A 14,430-nucleotide genomic window follows, 5' to 3' on the forward strand; every position below is an offset into this window, starting at 1 on the left:
TCAAGTATCTAATTATAATAGTAAATATATACATTTGGCTACACACACATTTAAAATGGGGTACATCAGAAAACAAAGTTAATCTGGAAATACTTTCTTTCACTTCCACATTCTCTGAAGCAATTTTATTCACTCTCTTTGCATGCATCTTCAATATCAACTCACCAAGGACAGAAGATGTACCATTACTTTATGTATCACTAAGATGAAAAAAAAACTATACTAATTAAACTATGCCGTTATTTGCACACATATCCCAGATTCAGAGATGTTAAAATGTAAAAATAAAAGTTACAATTGGTATTTCATTGTGACAAAAGAGGTAGGAAGTTATCTACACCTCTATCTAACCTACAGATCGAAAAATAATCCCACAGGATTGTTTTAAATTATATAAAAATACTTTATAGAAACGAATTTACTTATACTATTACAGAAGGAAAAGTACAGGCACAACTGTAAACACATTACAAACGTATAGAAGAAATGAGTAAAAATAATATTTGCAGTATCACTAATAAGTGTATAACAGACTAAAATCTTCTGTTTAATTGATGAAAGGTCTGAATACACAAGATAAAAATGGAAGAAATGTGGGATGATTAGAGACAGTGAAACAAGAAAGGATTCTTTTTGTATCAAACTATATACTGATTAGGCCCTCAATAATGTAGAGTCACAGAGCAGAGCATGACAGACACTGTAAGAATAGTGCAAATAAAGAAAAGAGAAATTACTACCTCAGGGAAGTCAGTAAAACTGGCTTTTCCAAAAAGGTAAGAGTTAAAATGGGTCAGATTCCCAAAAATGAATACAGAAAAAGAAAATTTTAGTCAACGAGAAAAGAGTAAGAAAAAACAGATAAGAAAAAAGGATTCATCTTCTAATTTTGAGGTCAATTTTTTTTTTTTTTTTTTTTTTTACAAAAACAGAGGTAATTCTACTAAGACTATCAAACCAAAAATTTAAACTATCATCCTGTAAACTAGTTCACATTTCCCAAAGCATTTTAGGAGATATATGAAAAGTAAAGACAACTCCATTTTCATTATATAAAATTTCAGACACCAGTAATCTTTAAAAGCCAATCAAAAACTCAAAAGGCCAAATCCTTGAGCCATGGCATTTAAGCCTAGCAACTATCTTCCCTAATTTTTCCAAATACCACCAGAAAAATTCTTTCTCTTACATATACATCCATGCAAATAATACCCCAGATTATATCTCACTCCTGACAGGATAGGAAAACAATCCCAATTTTGCTGGTGTTCAAGCTCAGTTCAGTGCATTGATCTTGATGCACAGAAGTACAGATTTATCTCACTTATCAAAATGAGATTAAGTTACTACTTTAGCAGCTCAGACAGCTAATTCAGGGGTTAACTACCTTAAGCCTAAATTCTGAGAAAAGTGAGAACACTCTTGCTTTAAAAAAAAAAAAATTGGGGTGGGGTGGGGGTACAAAATCAACTAAATCTTATGACTAGTTACACTCCACTTTTAAAATAAAGCCAGTTGTTTATAAATCAGTACGTAATTCCCTTAGAGATAATATTATACATGCAGTTTAGGTTTTCTTGCTAGCCCACAAAATTTAATTTTACTCATGATGCAAGAGCCTCAAACTAATAGTTCAAGATGAGGGTCTAAAAAAGATGGTTAGCAAAAAAATAAAGTTAACCATCAAAAACTGAAAAAACTAAGTTTCCTCCATTATAAGTCCTTATAGGACTTGCCTAATAATGTGTGTGTATATGTGTGTGTGTGAATGAATAAATAACAAAAAACTTGTCTCCGATTCTCTTGCTTCCTTAGAATGTTAGCAGTAGCAGTATCCTGGCTTTCCCTCTCTATTTCATGTCTCCACACCAGAGTTCCAGGACCTGAAATTAAAAGTCTAGGGTCCAAAATTACCTACTAGTGTTCCAACCAACTTCTCAAATCATTGTGATTTAACGCTGGTCTTAAAAATTAAAAGACCCCACTGAAGAGTACAAAGTTCAAGAAGTCCCTTCTCTATGATAATCCTATATCCAGAGGCACGTATTAATTGGGTACGCTGAGTATTCTCAGGAGAGCTCAACCAAACCTTAAATTGAAACCTTATCACTGAAATTTCCAGCTACTACACAATTCATGGAAAGATGCCTCTGCTAGCACCATCACAAAGGAAAAGACAACAGCTGCTCTTTGTTGAAGTCTTAAGTCTTCTAGGGCCAGAAATATCTTTATTGAGTCCAAACTGACAGAAAGCCTAAATCAGACTGGAAAAACTGGCACCTGGTGACAAAGCAACCAACATGCCAGTTGCAAAGTACCTGTCCTCTAAGACAGCATTCCAACACGTGGGAAAAGCCTTTGACCTCAGCAAGATCTTAAAGTGAACAGCCTCTGAATCATCCAGTTGTCTCCATCTTCCCCTTCTAGAAGGTAATCTCATTAATGAAAATCTGAACATAGGAGGTTGGGGGGGAAAAAGGAAGGAAAAGACTCTAGATTTCTGGAATTCTTAGGCACAACTCTATTATCACCTACTTACTTATGTGATAGAGGACCAGACATTTAATAATCTTTCTGTGCCTCAGCCTCATTATTTGTATTTGAAAAACTCTCTATATAAAGAACCCTTTCCAAAAACAAACAAAAAAGTCATGATGCAAGAAAGGGCAGCTAAAAAAAAAAAAGAAGAAGAAGAAGAAAGGGCAGCTAAAATTAACAAATACAACTGTTAAAGTACATTAAAACTTTGGGGGAATCTTTCTAAGAAAAGTAAGATCTACCTGATAAATACCAAAAGGAAGACATGCAAGGCTTGCAGAGTTCCTACAGGAAATTTCCACCCAAAATATGTGCTAGTTTGCTTTTAATGTTTCCACTAAAGGACAGAAAAAGAATCAATCATTGAATACAAACAAGGTAAGAGTAATGCCTACATTTCAAAATGAAATAAGGCCATTTCTGCCAGAATAAAAATTTGTTTTTAAAAGGTCAAAATATGGGGCGCCTGGGTGGCTCAGTGGGTTAAGCCGCTGCCTTCGGCTCAGGTCATGATCTCAGAGTCCTGGGATCGAGCCCCGCATCGGGCTCTCTGCTCTCTAGGGGAGCCTGCTTCCTCCTCTCTCTCTGCCTGCCTCTCTGCCTGCTTGTGATCTCTCTGTCAAATAAATAAATAAAATCTTTAAAAAAAAAAAAAAAAAAAAAAAAAAAGGTCAAAATATATCCCTCTTTAAAACAGTTGCCTGATTGAAGGCAAAAATCTCCTGTATAATGAAGGCCCTTTCAAAAAGTGAAGGGACAAGATCTGTTCCAGGCATTTGGGTGAGGAGATGAAGTAAGAGAAGAGACAAAGAGAGGACTGAAACTAAGGTAAAGAAGTAAAAAGATTAACAAATGAAAAGATATATTATGCTCATGGGTTGAAAGAATTAATATTGTTAAAATGTCCATGCTATCCAAAGAAATCTACATTCAATGCAATCCCTATCAAAATAACAATGTATTTTGCACAGAACTAGAATAATTCTAAAATTTATACGAAAACAAAAAAGATCCTCAATGGCAAAAGCAATTCAGAGAAAAAACAACAAAGCTGGAGGTCTCACAAGCCCAGATTTTAAAGTATACTAAAAAGCTACAGAAATCAAAACAGTATAGCACTGGAACAAAAACAGACACATAGATCAATGAAAGAGGATGAAGAGCCATGAAATAAACCCACACTGACACAATTAATCTACAACAAAGAAGGCAAGAATACACAATAGGGAAAAGATATTCTCTTCAGTAAATGGTGTTGGGAACACCGAACAGCTACATACAAAAGAATAAAACCAGACTACTTTCTATCCCACATTTAAAAAAAAAAAAAAACCTCAAAATGGATAAAAAAAAAACCTAAATGGTAAGACCTGAAACCATAAAACTCCTAAAAGAAACCATAAGTAATAAATACTTAGACATCAGTTTAGCGATATATTTTTTTGATCTGTCTCCTCTAACAATGGTAACAAAGGCAAAAATGAACTACTGGGACTATATCAAATCAAAGAGCTTTTGCATAGCAAGGGAAACCATCAACAAAATGAAAAAGCATCCTACTGAATGGGAGAAGATATGTGCAAAAGATCTATCTGATAAGGGACTAATATCTAGAACATATAAAGAATTCACACAAGTCAACACCAACAACAAAACCGAATTAAAAAAATGGGCAGAGGACGGAATAGACATGTTTGCAAAGAAAACATAAAGATGGCCAACTGACAAAAGATGTTCAATACCATGAATCATCAGGGAAATGCAGATCAAAACCACAGTGAGATATCACATCAGCCAGAATGGCAATCTCAAAAAAAGACAAGAAATAACCAGTGTTAGTAAAGGTGTGGAGAAAAGGGAACCCCGGTGGGAATGCAAATTGGTATAGTCAATGTAGAAAACAATATGGAGGTTTTTCAAAAAATTAAAAATAGAAATACTATGAGACCCAGTAATCCACATCTGGGTACTCACCCAAAGCAAACAAAAACACAAATTCCAAAAGATGTATGCACCCCTATGTTTGCTACAGCATTATTCACAAGAATCAAGATATGGAAGCAAGCTAAGTGCCCATCAACACATGGATAAAAAAGATGTGGTATATATTTTTTAAAGGAATATCACTCATTCATAAAAAGTAATAAAATCTTGCCATCTGGGACAACTGGATGGACCTAGATGGTATTATGCCAAGAGAAATAAGTCAAACAGAAAAGATAAATGCTACAACAACAACCAAAACAAATACCAAAAACAAAACAAACAAAAAACAGAAATAGACTCATAAATACACAAAACAAAATGGTGGTTGTCTAAAGGGAGGGGGAAGATGGAATGGGTGAAATAGGTGAAAGGAAAAAAAAAGTACAAACTTCCACCATAGAAGAATTAAGTCATGGGAATGGAAAATACAGCACAGGGAATACGGTCAATAATATAATAACTTTGAATGGTGACAGATGGTCAATATAATTACTGTAATAAGCATTTCATAATCTATATAAATGTCAAGTCATTATGTTGTTTACCTGAAACTAACATAAAACTGTATGTCAACTCTATTTCAGTTAAAATATATATATCAAAACAAAACAAAACAAAACAACAAAAAAAAAACAGAATAACTCACAGGTACAGAGAACAGATTAAGTGGTTACCAGAGGTATGGATTGAGGGGGGATGAAATGGTTAAAGTTTGTCAAAAGGTATAAACTTCCTGGGGATCTAACATACAGCATGGTGACTATAGTTAACAATACTGTAGTATATGTAAAAGTTGCTAAGAGAATAAATCTTAAAAGTTCTCATCACATGAAAAAAAAATTTCTGTAACTGTGTACGGTAGAAGACGTCGTTCACTGTAGTTATTGTGGTGATTATTTTGCAATCTACACAAATACTGAATCATTATGTTATATACCAAAATTAATACAATGTCATATGCCAACTATACCTCAATAAAAACAATTTCTTTAATTAAAAAACGTTTTAAACCATTATTGCAGAAGTCTGAAAAGATACTAAATCAGAATTCTATCAGCCTATAATATTTTAAACATTATGCCAAAGATCAGCCTCTCTAAAATAAATCTAAATAGAAACTCTACTATGATCACTTTAGAAGCAAAATTCTTAATTACATCAGGGTTCCTGAGGCTAATCTAAATTGATCTACTTATATACGGACAGGTAAAGCTCCAGGGTTTATTTATTTTTGTTTTTGTTCTTCCTTAAATTGATTTATTAAGACTATCCAAAATCACCAGGTGATAACTTCTTAAAATGTCAACTTGGCTGGGCTAAAGTGCCCAGATACTTAACTGAACACTAATTTAGATGTTGCTATGAAAGTATTTTGCAGATATAATTAAATCCTCTAATCCCTTTAAGTAAAGGAGATTATCCCAGATAATCAGAGTGGGTATAACTGAATCCTTTGGAAGGCCTCTAAAAGCAAGGCTGAGGTTTCCCCAGGAGAGAAAAAAAAATTCTGCCTGTGGACTTGGCAGAATTTTTGCCCATGCCCATGGGATTTCTTATCCTGCTGATCACCTTCTCTTTCCGTTAGCTGGTCTCCCAGATTTCAGACTTCCTTTGACAGTCTCTCACAATCATGCAAGACTACTCCTTGTAATAAATTTCCAGACATTATATATATGTATTTTCTACTACTTCTGCCTCTCTGGTTGCACTCCCAACTTAATCACACCACAGTATAAAATATGAATTTAGAAGTAATACTTCTTATATTTAGTTGGGAAAATATTTTATATGTGCAGATATAGATATAGATATAGATATATATGAAGATATATATATAAATCCCTTTAAAGACTGCAGAGTGGGGGCACCTGCGTGGCTCAGTGAGTTAAGCCTTGCCTTTGGCTCAGGTCATGATCTCAGGGTCCTGGGATCAAGCCCCAGATCAGGCTCCCTGCTTGGCGGGGAGCCTGCTTCCCCCTCTCTCTGCCTGCCTCTCTGCCTACTTGTGATTTCTCTGTGTCAAATGAATAAATAAATAAATAATCGAAAAATTGCAGAGTGGCACAACACTGAGTCATCTTCTAACAGGAGCTACTATTGTTCTACAAGGGCAATGTAAGGGACTAACCATTTTTTATCTAGATCACAAAGAATAGGTCTGGGAATTCTTTGTGAGTTCTTTAATCTTGAAGATCCTTATGTAAGAAGTACTAGGAAATGTGCAAAACTTACTAAGAATTTTCTCTAGTTCAATTATTGTAACAGTTTTTTTTTGTTTTTTTTGTTTTTGTTTTTGTTTTTTTTTTTTGCATTTAGAAGGTTGCTAAACACCCTAGGGAATGAATTCTACATCCTGAATTATGATGTGGCACTATCGTCACACTAGTAAGGGGACATAACTTAAAAGGGCATTCCAGCATTAGACAATGCTGGAATGGTCTAATGACAATCATAATCAAGACGATGACATCATAATCAAGACGACAATCAAAGACAAGGACAATCATAATCAACAATACCAGAACCTTACCAGAGAGAACACGTACTTTTTCCACAAAACATGTACCCAAGAATTACAGTTCAACTTGACACAAACTGGCTGTTCTTTAATTCTGATCAAGCAAAATTCCCAGCAAGCCTCAGCAGTAGTAGGAGCAGCAGGAGCAATTCAGTCTAGTACAGTACTGTAGCCTTACATAACACTCACTTTCCCAGGAAGTCCCAAACAAACCCCCCTGACGGTGCAGGGACAGAAACCTGGCGTGGAAGATACAAACTGCGGGAGACTGGCTTTCTGAGAAACAGCATGGCCAAGAGGGGAGACACACAGAGACCAAAACCCCAAAGGATTAGGACCATGATAATACAAATTAAAAGAAAGGTGGAGAAATTCAAATGATAAATTATGGGGAGACAGACACCCACACATTAGGAAACAGTGGAATGGCAACACAAGAAGCAAATGGTTAGTAAAGAAACATGGCAGCCACACACATGCACCTCAGTACCAAACAGGGGAACAAGAGGCATAATCCTAACTGTCTGACTATTATTCAGATCTTAAACTATATAGCTGAGTAACAAATTATGAATCCAGGAGCAAAAACTGAGTTTTAAAAACTTTCCCTTTTTTGGTAGCCAAGAAACTTTGTGTCAAATCCTAAAACAAAATGACGATGCTGCCAGAGGCTAAAACTGTGCAGTGCTTTTCAACCTTTTAAGTTATATTCTGTGGAAAGAGTAGATCACTTACAATTTTCTCAAAATGTAAGAAATACAGTGGTTAATAAAAGCAATTTGTGTGCTTTGGGTATAAAATATAGATTTAATCCTATTTCTTACTGTCTTTCAAGTCACACCCAACTCCAAAAAACAGTATTAGGTCCAAAAATGAATCAAGAAGTTTTTCAAGCAAGCTGCCTGGAATAACAAGCAGTAATTTCAATGTAGATTTCTAATACAAGAAAACAAACCAAAAAATGAAACATGATCAAAGAATTTCTCTTCTGAAATATTAAAATATTTGGTGGGAAGTCACTAATCCATCAAAAGTATTACATTTTAAAACCTGTGCAGCACTGCTGATTTCAGGCCAACACAAAAACAGAGAGGCATGTGTTCATGTGAGTATGTAAGTGTGTGTGTGCTGGGGGACAAACTGCAATACAAACATGAAAAAGGGCATACAAAAATTCAATAATCTCATTTTAAGACGGGTAATTTTTAATTCTGATCTAAAGATTCTATCCATTCGTCTTATCCAGAACCAGAAAATATGAATAGAGTTAATATCAAAAGTAAGAGGAATCTCATGAGTATGCAATCAGTATAGTGAAGAAAAATTGTGAGGGTTAGACTTTATTGTTTTAGTTTCTTGGGAACAGAATAATAGAAAAATCAATTCCACAGGGGATTATCAAATCTCCCAGTCACCCAAAAATTTTAAACTTAATAAACAACTTATGAAAGTCGTTTCTTATTTCCCAACCTTCAAGAACATGAAAATGAAATATTCCTAAGAATCAGCTCTAAGAAGCCACATAGGTTAATGACTTCATTCTGTCACTGTTGTCTCTATTTAGAAGAATATAGGTGATTAATGAAGTTCTACTAGAAGAACTACTTCTATGTACTTATAAATTTATGTTAAATACATCCTGTAAAAGAAGAGATCAAAAGGCATTTACTTAATCTTTAGTATAAAACACCCTAATTATGAAAGAAAGAAAGATAGATTCCAAGAAAGCTGTACGGCTAGATCTGTAAACACAGCTCATTTTGAAGAATTCAAAGTCAAGACCCATAAAAATCATATCCAAGTCACTTAAATTATCCTCAAAATGTCTCTTCTTCTAAATTTGACCTAGGGACTGATGTAACAGCCGGCTTCTCCACAATACGAACTGTGTAAAGTCTAAAAATTCACAGCCAAAAGGAGCATCGGCTCAATAAAAAAAATCTAAGCCAATGAAAAAATATTACCTCCCTGAACTTGAGGTTCATTTGCTCTGTGGATAATAAAGTAATTAAAAAGCAAGTAGCTACTTGCACTCTCATGATTAGCTGGTAGAAAAGTTTAACTTCTCTACTGATGAATACTTTCTTACTTTCCAATCAATGATGCTGATGTCCACAACTTCTTAATATATCCCCATTTGTTGTTGCCTTTCAGATGCTGCAGCAATAAATTTACAATGACTCGGAATAAAAAGTTAATAAAAATAATAATACAAGAACCTAAAGTCCAAGAGGCAGATATACCAAACAAGTATTTACTATGTTTTAAAACCATACTTTAACCTTTCTAACATAGTAAATCCACCATTCAGCTTGCCTATCCTTACCTTTCCAACTCTGCGATCTTCTTATCTTTGTCATTCTTCTCATTTTCCACTTCCTTCAAGATTTCCAAGAGGCGGTCAACTTCTGCCTGGGCCTTGCTAGATTCATCTTTATATCTGGCAATCTCTCTCTCCAACTGCTGTATTCGGTCACTCATCTCTGGACTGGCTCTGGCTTCCAGTGTTGCCTCATGTGCCTTCAAAGAAAAGTGTTCAAATACTATCAGACATATATAGTGGCAGCAGGCAAACCATGTCCCAAAGGACCATCTGTATTTCAATTTAAATAGAGAATTATCAAATATCTAATAGCTAATCTTCAATTTATGAAGTTTTTCCCTGCTTAAATATTACATAGACAAAATATTAGTAATAACTTGAGAAATAATTATCATGGATTTCAAATGGATTTGTGTTTAGATGTACTACTGTACATATCTGAATATTAGGCCAAAAATCATCATATGACAAGACACAGTTTTTTTTTAGTCTAAGTGAGACATTCAGACAAGCCATTAGACTGCTATTCATCTGTTACTGATCTTCCTCAAAAAGGCATTGCCAGAGATTCACTGTTGATGTTATTATAACCAATGTCAAGGCTGAGCTCTAATTCCCACTTGACCCTTACTTCCCTTCCCTTTTCCTATATACTGCTTTACCAAGCATGTATGAATCATGCTTATGTATTAATGAAATATTCATATTCATACATGTAGGACTACCCTGCTCTGCGGGAAGCCTGCTTCTCCCTCTCCCACTCCCCGTTTGTGTTCCCTCTCTTGCTGTCTCTCTGTCAAATAAATAAATAAAATCTTTAAAAAATATATTAAAGGGGTACATATATATTGCTAGGAAATACTTCAGAAAGCACTGATGCAAAATACCTTAAGTAAAAGAGAAATGTTCCCATAAATTGGGCTAAATGCTTTGTCAAAGCAAAAGCTGTACTTCTAAGACCAAAACCTTTACCAACATCTTTTGTTTCAGGTTTAATCAGTTAGGAAAATCCAGTTACTAACAGTGGCCTTTAAAAATGATTCCACTGGGGCACCTGGGCGGCTCAGTGGTTAAGCCTCTGCCTTCAGCTCAGGTCATGATCCCAGGGTCCTGGGATCGAGCCCCGCATCGGGCTCCCTGCTCAGCGGGATGCCTGCTTCCCCCTCTCCACTCCCCCTGCTTGTGTTCCCTCTCTCACTGTCTGTCAAATAAATAAATAAAATATTAAAAAAAAAAAAAAATGATTCCACTGGCAGACATGTATTTTAATGTGTCAGCAAAATTCTAACCTAAACTGGTATGGTTAAAAGCCACAACAGAGTAAAATCTAGAGGAAAGAGAGGCAGCCCTAATGAATGAATGAACTCATTTAAGAATAGAACAAGGCAAAAGCAGCAGAAAAGCAAACACTTCCCAAGCCTGGGAGAAAATTTTGATCTTATAAAAACTTTCCCACTTTGTATTCATCCCAATATTCTTTAGAAAGGAGTCATTTTTAAAAAATCTAGAGTTCCTACTTGAGGAAGGGATAGAGAAAGTCAAGTGTGTTCATTTTCTACAAAGTAGTAAAAAAACCACTCATACAAAATACAGAAAAAACACCAACCAGGACTTTCTTTTTTTTTTTTTTTAAAGATTTTATTTATTTATTTGACAGACAGAGATCACAAGTAGGCAGAGAGGCAGGCAGAGAGAGAGAGGAAGGGAAGCAGGCTCCCTGCTGAGCAGAGAGCCCGATGCGGGGCTCGATCCCAGGATCCTGGGATCATGACCTGAGCCGAAGGCAGAAGCCTTAACCCACTGAGCCACCCAGGAGCCCCTCAACCAGGACTTTCTGGCACTACTCTGTCACCTCACTTACTGGTCTCAACGGGGGGCTTAATACTATTTCAGGATCCTAAAGCGGGGGAAAGTGTCAGTAAGAAAAGAAGAAAAAAACATAGAAGGAAATGGTATGGTGTAAGAAAAGAACAAGAAAGAGAATGAAAAGTATAAGATAAAAATATGTATTTTTAAAAACTTGCAACAACAAAATCCTCCAGAAAGAGCTATTCCCCCCCCAGAGGAAAAAAAAGAATTCAGCACTTTTTACAGTTCTAGTAACTCAGAAGTTCAATTTCAAGGCTTTCCTTAATAATTCTGAGGTTAGGGAGCGCCTGGGTGGCTCAGTGGGTTAAAGTCTCTGCCTTCGGCTCAGGTCATGATCCCAGGGTCCTGGGATCGAGCCCCACATCGGGCTCTCTTCTCAGCAGGGAGCCTGCTTCCTCCTCTCTCTCTGCCTGTCTCGCTGCCTACCTGTGATCTCTATCTGTCAAATAAATAAATAAAATCTAAAAAAAATAATAATAATAATAATTCTGAGGTTATCATCCCAAGCTGAAGGCATAAAATATGGAAATACACATACAGGATATAAAGTCCTAAGGTAGAAGTATTTCTGTTCCATTTCTATTCTGTTCTACTTTTGTGCTAGTACCGTACTGTTTTGATTACTATAGCTTTGTAATAGAACTTGAAGTCCAGAATTGTGATGCCTCTAGCTTTGCTTTTCTGTTTCAAGATTGCTTTGGCTATTTGCGATCTTCCATGATTCTATACAATTTGTAGGACTGTTTGTTCTAGTTCTGTGAAAAATGCTGGTGGTATTTTTTTTTTAATATTTTATTTCTTTATTTGAGAGAGAAAGACCACAAAGGTGGGGAGGGACGAAGGGAGAGGAAGAGTCAGACCCTCTCCCTGCTGAGCCGAGAGCCCCCTGTAGGGCTCAATACCATGACCCTGGGATCATGACTTGAGCTGAAAGCAGATGCTTAACCACTTGAGCCACCCAGGTGACCCTGCTGGTGGTATTTTCATAGGCACTGCATTAAATGTATAGATTGCTTTGGGTAGTACAGATGTTCTAACAATAGTTGCTCTTCCAATCCATAAGTATGGGATGTCTTCCCATTTCTTTGTGTCATGGGTTCATTCCTAAGGATCTTAACTGTTGTTGGTACAACTATAAATAGGACTGATTCCTTAATTTCTTTCTGTTGCTTCATTATTGGTGTATAGAAATACAACAGATTTCTCAACGTTTATTTTGTATCCTTGAGACTTTACTGAATTCATTGATCAGTTCTAGCAGTTTTTTCGTGGAGTCTCAGATTTTCTATACGAACTATCACATGATCTGCAGATAGCAAAAGTCTGACTTCTTTCTTACCAGTTTGGATGCCTTTTTTTCTTTTTGTTGTCTGATTGCTACAGCTACTACTTCCAGTGGTACGTTAAAGAACTGCAGTGAGTGTAGACATCTATGTCTTATTCCTGACTGTAGAAGAGGAAAAGCTCTCTGTTTTTCCTCACTGAGGATAATATAAGCTGTAGGATTTTTGTATAAGCCTTTATTACACTGAGGTATACTCCCTCTAGATCTACTTTGTTAAGGCTTTTTATTCATGAATGGATGTTATACTTTGTCAAATGCTTTTTCTCCATCTACTCAATTGATCATATGGTTCTTTTTGTTAACGTTGTGTATCACATTGATTGATTTGTGAATGCTGAACCACCCCTGCAAACCAGGAATAAATGCTACTTGACTGGGTGAATGGTTTTTTTTAATGCACTGTTGTGCGGTTTGCTAGTGTTTTATTAAGAATTTCTGCATCCATGTTCATCAGGGATACTGGCCTGTAGTTCTCTTTCTTCATGGAGTCTTTATCTGGTTTTGGTATCAGGGTAATGCTGGCCTCATAGAATGAATTTGGAAGTTTTCCTTCCTTCTCTATTTTTTGGAATAGTTTGACCAAAAAAAAGAGAGAGAGAAAGAGAAATAAGTATGGTGGGGATGTACAGAAAAGAGAACTCTTATACACTACTGGTGGAAATGGAAAACAGTATGAAGCTTCCTCAAAAAGTTCAAAACAGAACTACCATATGATCCAGGAATTCTGCTTCAGAGTACACATCCAAAGGAAACAAAATCACTATTGAAAAGATTATCTGTACTTCCATATTCATTGCAGCATTATTTATAGTAGCTAAGACAGGAGTCAACCTAAACGTCCACTGATGGATGAATGGGTAAAGAAGTCACGGTACATATACAGAATGGAATACTATTAACCCATTAAAAAAGAAGGAATTCCTTCCATTTCTAACAACATGGATGAAGCTTCAGGGTATTAGGCAAAATGAAGTATGTCAGAGAAAGAGAAATATTATATGCTCTCACTTATATATGGAATCTAAACAATTGAACTTAGACAAATAGAGAACAGATGGTTGGTTACCCGGGCAGGGAGAGGAGTATGTGAAATGGATCAAAGTGGTCAAAGAGTATAAACTTCCAATTATAAAACAGTAAGTTCTCAGAATGTACTACACAACATGGTGACTATGGTTAACAATACTGTTCAATTTGCAAACTGCTGAGAGAGTAAATCTTAAAAGTTCCCACAAACAAAAAATAAAATAGTTTCTATATAAAAAAAAAAACAAACAAAAATAAATAAATCTACAAATAAGCTATAAAACAAAACAAAACAGATGCTAATATAGAAAACAAAGACAACACAATCCTAGGCCTGATAATACAAAATAGTCAAGTTCATTTGACATCTAGTAGAACTAAAAAAGCTATGTAAGACGTGTACTGAGGGTGCCTGGGTGGCTCAGTCACTTGCGCCTCCAACTCTTGATTTCAGCTCAGGTTGTGATCTCAGGGTCCTGGGTCAAGCCCTGCATCAGGCCCCCTGCTCAGCGGGGAGTCTGTTTATTTCCCTCTTCCTCCACCCCTCCCCAGAGTCATACAGATATGCACCCCACCAATAAATAAATAAATAAATAGCCATGTAGGTTGTTAATTTGACCTCTGTGATACAATCTTAAATTCCCTGAGATAGGTAACCTGCTGATTTCATAAATATTTATGTGTTAGTTAATAAAACTAAAGTTGATTCCCAGATATAGGCAATAATTCTATTTTTATTTTAGGTTTTAGATGTTATTCTAAATAGCAAAATTCACATATATACCTTCATGAAACAAGAATGTATAGGCCTGCTCCATATGAAAA

General features: G+C 35.8%; 1 protein-coding gene across 2 annotated transcripts in view; it reads right to left on the reverse strand.

Annotated features, from left to right (window-relative positions):
• The window catches only part of LOC111159681 (ELKS/RAB6-interacting/CAST family member 1), a 510,890-nt gene that overhangs the window by 353,643 nt on the left and 142,817 nt on the right, over positions 1-14,430 (reverse strand). Inside the window, exons 10-11 of one of the 2 annotated variants that reach the window (XM_022522254.1) lie at positions 9,369-9,562; positions 9,301-9,317 (exon numbers count right to left, since the gene is read on the reverse strand). In XM_022522254.1, coding sequence (XP_022377962.1) covers positions 9,301-9,317; positions 9,369-9,562 — 211 coding nt within the window. The remainder of the gene's footprint in view (positions 1-9,300; positions 9,318-9,368; positions 9,563-14,430) is intronic. The other variant, XM_022522253.1, reaches the window with a different exon arrangement.

This window comes from Enhydra lutris, unplaced genomic scaffold (genome assembly GCF_002288905.1).
Source record: "Enhydra lutris kenyoni isolate GAN:26980312 unplaced genomic scaffold, ASM228890v2 scaffoldscaffold69, whole genome shotgun sequence".
Taxonomy (NCBI): domain Eukaryota; kingdom Metazoa; phylum Chordata; class Mammalia; order Carnivora; family Mustelidae; genus Enhydra; species Enhydra lutris.